At 39.8% G+C, this 9,461-nt stretch overlaps 1 protein-coding gene across 2 annotated transcripts in view; it reads right to left on the reverse strand.

The window, feature by feature from the left end:
- Window positions 1–9,461, reverse strand: part of UBA6 (ubiquitin like modifier activating enzyme 6) — an 88,806-nt gene that overhangs the window by 40,272 nt on the left and 39,073 nt on the right. For both annotated transcript variants that reach the window (XM_040324754.1, XM_040324745.1), the window contains exons 15-18: window positions 7,127–7,194; window positions 5,484–5,562; window positions 4,663–4,743; window positions 2,201–2,278 (exon numbers count right to left, since the gene is read on the reverse strand). In XM_040324754.1, the coding sequence (XP_040180688.1) occupies window positions 2,201–2,278; window positions 4,663–4,743; window positions 5,484–5,562; window positions 7,127–7,194 (306 nt within the window). The remainder of the gene's footprint in view (window positions 1–2,200; window positions 2,279–4,662; window positions 4,744–5,483; window positions 5,563–7,126; window positions 7,195–9,461) is intronic.

The raw sequence follows: 9,461 nt of genomic DNA on the forward strand, positions 1-9,461 counted from the left end.
GGATTCTTTTTTTTTTTGTAACACCTTTAATTTTTCTGAAGTCTTAGGCCCCATTCACACCTGCGCATTTTGTCATGTTAATTTTTTGTTTTGCACGTTATCGCGTTTGTTGTGCAACAGCACAGGGCAGCTTATTCACTTAAGTGAGCTGCCCTATACGTGACAAACATGCAAAAGTTGCCCCTGCACCTTTTTTGGATGTGATGTCCAGGCATTTTGTCACGTCCGCTAGCTGCGGACGTGACAATGCCGTGCAATGCCGTTTCTGAAGCGCTCAGGTGTGAATAGGGCCTTGAGGATAGTCATGTGATGTACAGGGTCTGTTTTTCTTACAATATTCCCCTGAGGTGAGCAGTCCTAGATAAAGCAAAGGGTAGCACTGGCATGAGGAGGATGTCGGTGCTTCTCTTTACATCATTATACTATAAATTAAGGGCATCACAACGATATATGGCCATGTCACCCTGCATTTACATGCTCGCCTCAGTCGTCTTGGTTGAGTAACACTGAGCATCATTAAAATCATCTTGTAGTAAAATAGGTACGGTGTGTTTTTTTAAATTAGGCTAGCCTATATCAGTAGGTCCATCTTCAACTAAATATATAAGCACAGAGATAATACAATTACTACCAAGAAAAGGAATAAATTTGACAACAGTCGACCTACAATATAATATTATACATAAAATAATCGAATGGAATGTTTTTACGGATGTGTTTTTTTTACATATAACAACTCAACACTTGCCTCTGAAAAATACCCCTGGGATTATTTACAAAGGCAACCGCAATGTCTCTCGACCACCAATCATGTACTCCTGGACACTGCAACCACACTGGAAAAAGTACTGGTACCAATGCTGCAGTCTACTGCACATCTATCAAGACTAAAAGTGAAAGTTAGCCAAGACGCTCCATCCCAGTATGATTAACACCTTCCATTGTTTAAAAGCACAATGCCAAGAGTTAATACTGCCATTTCCACCTGAATTTACAGTAACATGCGTCAAGTGTGTCCCCTATTTTACACAAATCATGGTCGTACAAGTTCAGTATAGCAGTGCAGATAACAAGAGCAGGACACAATATAACAACTATGTCAGCAGTAGTGTAGCTATTATAGTAATTATATTATTAAATATTATATTATTATAGTAATATAGCATATTTCCAAAGCTAGTAGCCATACTGGATGCAAAATCCTGCTTCCAACAGACCTTATTTTTAAGACCGCAATAACTAAATCTAACTTACATTCCCAATAACCCTGTCATGTCCAGAGATTACCGAACCTAGATGCCCACACAATATTCAGTAGTTTACATGAGCATTGGTTAACTTGACAAGAACTCTAGGCCACACTTTCCAACCCAAATGTTTTTTTTTGTATACAAAATATCTGGAAACTGTTGGAGATTTCCATAATTTTCTGTCCTCGTAGCAGCTATTGCAGGGACAGGAGATGAGGCATAATTTAAGCCAACCTGAAACACACACCAACCTAATAGAAGTTCAAACACATCTCCATTCTCAAAAGTCCATTTATTGCCGTGTGATCTTTGCATTAAGCCTGGTACACACTACAACCTGCTGGGTTGCACAAAAAAAAAAAAAAACCTTCAGCTCCGGTCAGACACTGTACTAACCATGCAAGGTTAGTCCAGTGATCTCCCCCGCTGAGCCGCTGTGTTCCGACAGGGAAAAGCCTCCCCATGCCCAAACACTCTGATTAGCACTCTCTGCCAATGGCTGAGAGCACCGATCTGGAGTCGGTCAGCTGCTGGTTTTCCAGCATGAACGCCCAGCTTCTGTCAGACAGATCAACATACAAATGTATGCCTTTTTTTTTTTTTTTTTTAAACAGCAAATGTCCCTACTGTTGACTGCAAAAGGACCAATAAAGTAACAGCATACAGGAGAAGAAGAACTGGCTGCTGGGAAAATTAAAACAATTAAAAATTAGGTAAAGCCTGAATGAAACACTCTACAGTCCCTAAGGCACAGAATACCTTTTCATGATGAGATAAAAAGAGCAATATAGTCAGGATATACATGGCCAGTAAATCAAAATAATGAATCAATCAGTGCATTTATTGGTTTGCCTTACGCTCCAGCATAAAAACAAACATTGAAAACATTAGTATGGTGTAAATCTTAAATGTAGTAACAGCTCTACCAGAAGTAGGCCACGTAAACATACCTGAATGTGGTGAGGTCGGAAGAGAAACTGCCTGTTCAAGTTTGATTTTTCAATCAAGTCAGGGTCGGTGACTGTGACCTATAAGCAAAACAAAATAACTGCATATAATATTTAACTTCATTTTTAAATTACCAAAGCATGAAGGAGGAGAACAAATACCAGCATTTTTGTACTGCTACAACACACTTTTCTTGTTTCAAGTAAATTCTCATATCATCAAAGCATAGAACGATCAGAAGCGGCCTTCTCTATAAACTAGTGTTGTAAAATGTTGTCATCAAGTAACAGAAGACATTGGGGGTTATTTACGAAAGGCAAATCCACTTTGCACTGCAAGTACACTTGAAAAGTGGATTTGCCTTTCGTAAATAACCCCCATTGTCTGTAGATGTATAAAATCGCTAGAAAAGCTGAAACGCATAAAAATCTACTTCATGTGCGTTTGTATTCACTACTCACTGAACAGCATGCAAACATTGAGCATTACAGATACAGGCGATTCAGTTTCTGTAAATCCTCCACAACATCACTACCATATGACTGCTACAGAAAGTGCAAAAGATCATGTACTACTAAACTCTGACTCCCCTTTCTACATTATCCACTGCTATATCAGATTACATACTGTATATACTCAAGTATAAGCCAACCCGAATATAACCCGAGGCACCTAATTTTACCACAAAAAAAAAAAAAAACGGGGAAAACTTATTGACTCGAGTATAAGCCTAGGGTGTCCATCTGCATGCCTCACTGTGCCCAGAGCCTAGACTGACGTTTAACATGGGAGACTACGGAAGGTGGGCCTAGCTCTGAAAAATCAGTGCCCCCCAGCCAACAAACTTTGCACACTTGTAGAGGAGAAATGGGGCTATATGTGTGCAAAGTTCCAGGTCCAGGGGACCTACGACCGGCCGGTACCGGGTCCCCAAAGTCACCAGAGAAATTACAGTTTAACATGGGAGTCTATGGAAGGGTTGCCCGGCTTTGAAAAATCAGTGGTCCCCGGCCGTAGGTCCCCCGGACAACAAACTTTGCACACTTGTAGAGGAAGAGTGGGGCTACATGTGTGCTTGGGGTCCAAGGGACCTACGGCCGGTCGGTACCGGGTCCCTAAAGTCCGGGAGATCAGGCGCAAAAAGGTGACTAGAGTATAAGCCGAGGGGGGCATTTTCAATATAACAAAATGGATCTTAACATAGCCCCAAACAGTGGCAAATGTAGAGATAATATGGTTAATTAACTAAAAGGTAAATTCACTGTTCACCTTGCAAGTGAAGTTGCACTCTGCAAGGGAATTTTACCCATAGTTTAGTGAATGTGGTGAAGTTTAAAGTGTTTGTTAACCTATATGTAAATTACTGTCAGCCCCTCTAATATAGTTAGGCCAAACCACACAGTATAAGTCTTTTAAAAAAAACGAAGCATGCAAATACATTTTGCGAGCGATCTTCAGGCCGGTCACGTGACTCGTGGTCGCTGAACACCTCCGATACATGGCTAATTCTGGAGGGGCCAAGATCTCCCTCTGACATCAGCTGGGGAGGTCACATGGCTGCTCAGCCCCTCCTACAGTGGCCCTGAAAACCAGCCAAGAGTCCCGTGACTGGCCTCAAGATCGCTCTAAAAAGATATTTACCAATTTTCTTTTTTTTTTTTTTTAAAAGAATTATACAGTGTGGTATGTATCTACAATAGAGGGGCTGCCAGTGACCATTTATAATTTTTTATTTTTACTAATAGCGGCGAGTGGGGGGCGGAGACAGACACAGAGCCGACATGGAGGGAGGGGGAAAGGGGGAGAGCAGAGGAGAGCTGCAGATGACAAAAGGAAGTACACTGACAACGGTGGTCAAGGCTCAGCAGCCCTGATTATCGTGGTCAGCATAGAGGGGGGGGGGGGACACAAGAAGTGGCAGGATCAGCCAGGTTTATTACAGTTTAGAGAGGGGCAGGTTACACAGCACAAGCACTGGGTGGTTTAATGTGCTTTAAGGGAACAGAATATTTTAGGTTGTAAAGCATACTTAATCATGTGCAGGGGAAAAAAATAAATATGCATTTTTGCTTGCACATGATTGGAGGATAGAGGTCAGCAGAGCTTGCCCTCATTCACTTATTTCTGGGGCCAATTCCCTTGCAGAGTCAACAGCATTTGCCGTTAGTATGTAAACCCCAATATGCTCCAAAGTAAAGAAGTACTCCAAATATAAAAAAGGTGCTTATTGTCACTAATCTCCATCAGTGGACTCTGGGTCAATGAGACAACAAGATGAAGAATCCCTAAAATAGTTTTGGAAAAGGGTCTTTCCGAAGCTACACAGAGGAAACAAAAGTTATATAAAAGATTTTTGGTTTTAGTAGAAATTTCCTTTTAAAAAGGACACATATAAAATTGTGCAATGGCCCCATTTATACGAAAAATCAAAACAAGGATACCCTCTATGGGGTCAAATGCTTACCAATCCTCTCTCTGAGCCACAGCCAACCCCAAGAAGTGCAAAATTTTTCAGCATTTCACAACCAATAGCACCGCATCCGACCTGTAAACAAAAAGAAGCCCAAAAAACTATTTAGTAGTCCCATTAGATGCAAAATCCTTCTTGAAACCGACCCCATTTTTTAAGGGCAGCAATAGCTGTTAACTAGATTCAATTTACATACCAATGTAGCCTAGATACCCACACCATATTTTAGAGTTTACATAAGCATTGGTTAACCTGACAAGAATTCTTTGATTTTTTTTTTTTACTTAAATAATTTTCATATATTTTTTAAAGACATTGAACCTTTATTTGGTACATGGTTTTAATATGCTACTCTTTAAAAAAAACACACACAAAAAAAAAAAAAAAACAGAACATGTACAAACAGTGCAACAATATAAAGATTGATATATGGCCAGCACAGAATATCACTTTTAATAGGAGGCACAGTATCACATGTAGTAAAATATGTATATTGATGCCATAAATCAACTTTTTGTAAAGAAATTACAGAACGTGAGAAGAACTGGCCCTTTGATGTTAATGCCTGTCTTTTTTTTTTTTTTTTTTAAGAACATAGATCATAATGCAATATAATAGGCTCTTGGTCTAATCAACATTTGTATTATCCCTTTTAGCCATAAGGCCATGGGGTTATTTCTCTGTACATGAACTCAAGATTTAGGTTGAGTCATTTAAAATATATATATATATATATATTTTAAATACACACACACACACACAGTATGAATTTAACAGCACCAAATTTACAAAAATAAAATATAATATACACGTACCATGAAAACATTTAAGTTGTGAATCTTTTTACAAAATGTGTCTCCAATGCAAGCTCTGAGAGCATCATATCGATCACCCCTACATAAACAACATATATATATTATTGTTACATTATCAACAAAATGCATTTCTGTTCAACAATTTTTGATTTGTTTTAAATAGTAGCACACTACAGTCCAGAGCAAGCTGCATAATGGGTTAGCAAAGCATGCAGGCCAGGCAGGCAAGTCAAAAAGTAGAAAAGAGGTAGACAAGATAATAGACACAATTTGACCAGTATTTGAGAAAAGAACAGAGTAAAAAGAGTAAGAAAAGGAGGTGGAAATATTAAAAAAGAGAGCAGAGCAGGAGAGCGTCATAGGGTAGAGGAGGAGCATCACACAATATTAGATGATGGCCCATAAACTTCAGGGGGATTGAATTAGTTGCTCACAGGTCTAGAAGGTGGATATCAAAGTCTGAGGGCATGAATTTCCCCATCTATGGGTCCCATGTTTTGTGGAAAAGTAGGCATGGTGTTGGTAAGATTGGCAGTCAATGCATTGTTCGTGAGCATCCAGTGTATTTTAGATTTCACTCTATCCAGGAATGAGGTTTTCGTCAGCCTCTAGGAGTACAGAGAGAACCATATCATGGATCTGGTTCCTCAAAGCATGAACAATTGGACAGGTCCACCATATGTGGGCACAAGTGCCCAACTCTGAGTAGTCCCAGAAGTAGGTTCCAGCATGACACAGAGTATAACTTGCAACTCGAGTCAGAATTAGGTACCAGTAGTAAAGTCATTTATAATTAGTTTTGAGAGCGAGTATGTTCTTGGAGCAAATGTTTGTAGTTTCATGTATGTGTGGCCATTATCGTGGTTCAAGGGAAATGCAGAGGTTCGATTCCCATTTCTGCATACATGTGTGATGGGGGGGATTTGGAAGCAGTAAGAAATTAAGAGTATAGCCTGGGGAGTTGTGGATCGTTTCAAAAGGCATCATGGATGTCACAGCAATTATCAAAAAGATTTGTGACTGCATAAAATTTTTAATTTGCAGGTAGCGAAATAACTTGCAATTAGGGCAACATGAGGCCAGGAGGGCATCTAAATGAATTTCAAAAGGGTATTTACTTGGAATATTTCTGCCCTAGGCAAAAAAAAATTCTATGTTCCATTCAATATTCACAATGCCGGATTTTTCTTTCAGCCCAGATTAAACAAGTGGCAGTCTGGTAAAACTAAAATGTTTGTGCTTTCCCAGATACAGCCTTACAAATAGAATTTGTGTAATGGTTGTGCTGCGGTCTACCACCGTTTATATGCATACTGTTATAGCTATACATAAGTTATCCATATGGTTTTTATTATTAACCTAGCCTCATCAAGTGCCATCAACTTCTGAAACAGAATTTTGTCATTCAAATTTTTTTCAATTTTAAATGGTACCCAAAACCATTACAATAATGTGCAACACACCCATATTGTAGCACATGACAATGCAAATGCCATGAATTGTGGTATACTGCATTAGAAAAAAAGGTTCATTCTCCCCCCCCACTAAAGTGCACTACCAACCCATTCAAAATGTAAAAGCCAGTAATGCCCATGTAAACAAGCTTGTACAATCCAGAAGATAAATGAAAAACAAAATGGTACCTTGGAAGGAATTCTTCTTTGCTGATTAGTTCCAGCGGTTTGACAATTTCCAGGACATCCAGAAATAGCTGGAGAAACACCAAGCAATGCAACTAAATTAACTAAAGTACTACAAGCTAAATGTATAGGAAGTATATGAGTAGGCAAGTGAATACATAGAAAACAAGATAAGATACAAACCTCGTTTCATATGCAGTTTTCTTGCAGATTAAATTGACACCAATTACGTACTCTAAATGTTCTAAATCTATGAAAAGTTAATTTAACCTTCGAAGGATATTTACATCAATAGGATTTTGGCTATGGCAAAAAAGGAAAAAAATGCACTGAAGCCTATGTACCTTTAAGGTCTTTGCAAATCCCAATGTTTTGCATGTTGACAAACAGTCAGGTTCAGTGCATCTGGTCTTTACCAGAATGCAGAATATAAGGACTATGGGGTATTGCTACAATCCACATTAAAACCCAAACTCCAGAGCAAAATAAAAAATAAAATAGAATATAATAATACAATTTTAATAAGAGCCGGTTCACACTGGGGCGACTCAGCCGCCTGACAAGTCGCGTCCCATTCTATTCAATAGAACCGTTCTAATTGGAGTGACGCAAGTCGCTCAGACTTAGAAAAAGATTCTTGTACGACTTCGGGGGCGACTTGCATTGACTTCTATACAGAAGTAATTTTGCAAGTCGCCTCTGAAGTCGTCTTCAGGACACCTTGCAGAGTCGCCCCCGAAGTCGTGCCGCCCCAGTGTGAACCGGTGTAGTGTCACATTCTGCTGCCTATCGTAGAATGCTGCGGAAGTCACGTGGCGGCCAACTGCGCATGCGCGATGCGTTCCAAATGCAAGTGCGATGCGTTCCAATGGATTTAAGACAGTACACACCAGCGAACCCGGCATTCAGGGCAACGTGGAATTAGAGGAAAGTGGCCAGTCGGCCTCACTTCGCTCAGACGGCTCGCTCGGCCCCCTGGCTCTTTTTTTAACATCCTCTAATTCACGGGGATGTTAAGAAAAGAGCCTGGATGCCGACCAAGGTTTCACTGGTGTGTACTGTCGTGAATCCATTGGAACGCATCGCACTTGCGTTTGAAACGCATCGCGCATGCGCAGTTGGCCTCCACCTGACTTCCGCAGCATTCTACGATAGGCAGCAGAATGTGACAATACACCGGCTCTTAGCGTGTTAGGAGCTTTCAGGGTATGGGGGTTGGGCTTTAGAGAAGTTCACTTTTTAAGAGAACAATAAATAAAAATTTGCATTTTTTTGGAGCCCGTAAAGCATTGCACCACTGATCAGCAGATTGCTGGTGCTATTCAGGTCTCCTGCAGATCTGTCAGTGTATATCTGTGCGACTGCACATCCCATATAGGCAAGCAGATACATTCCGACAAAAAAATAATTGATGAACTACCACAACACTCTGCATTAGTAGTAGTTCCTTGAGATTACGCAGTTAGGCTTAGTGTTCATCAAATAAGATGTGTCATGTTAATAAGAGGGCGGCTACACATACACATATTACACACACACACACACACACACACACACACACACACACACACACACACACACAATAACCCATCAAATTTTTTTTGTTCATAGTCTATTTCCCATTGCAGAGGTTTCCCTTTACTTCCCCGTCCCATAGCCAAACAGAAAGTCAATGAAAAACTGTGCAAAGTAAAGGGGCCTCCCAGGTCACCAGAACTAGTGTCCCCATTGTTAAACATTCCCCTCCATTACCTTTCTGGGGATAAACCAAAAATTTGGGATTTTTTTTACTTTCACGTTCAATCAATGGTAAACATGACAAATAGAGAGGGAGAGTCTCCCTAACGGGGGCACAGACTGCAATAAAAAACTGACAGGTGTTCCAATCCTTCTGCACTTTGTCCAAAACTAAAACAAAAAAATATTATATAAAAGTTTTGCCTTTAGTTATACTTTAACAACATCCTACGTGATTTTGTCAACTCATTCATTGTTATGTATACGTCTCTTATTCTCACACCCTGAAGAAGGAATTTGATATATTCCAAAACATGTTGTGATCTTCCAGCTGATGGTTTGAGTAGTAGGACACCAAACCACAAACAAACAACACACCTCCAACATCAGTTTTGTATTGTATGGTTACCAATGTGTTCTCTTATACTTTTTGTCTGGTGTGACCCTTGCCTATATAAAGTCCCGGGGGAATTTTTTTTTGTTGTTGTTTGCTTTTTTTATTTTTTATTTAAACAGGTCAAAATTTCAGTCAGATTTTCAAAAATGGTGTACTACATTACTGGTGTATTACATTACTCAGTGCTTATTCACATGTAGTATA

The sequence above is a fragment of the Rana temporaria genome, chromosome 1, assembly GCF_905171775.1.
Source record: "Rana temporaria chromosome 1, aRanTem1.1, whole genome shotgun sequence".
NCBI classification, from domain to species: Eukaryota; Metazoa; Chordata; class Amphibia; order Anura; family Ranidae; genus Rana; species Rana temporaria.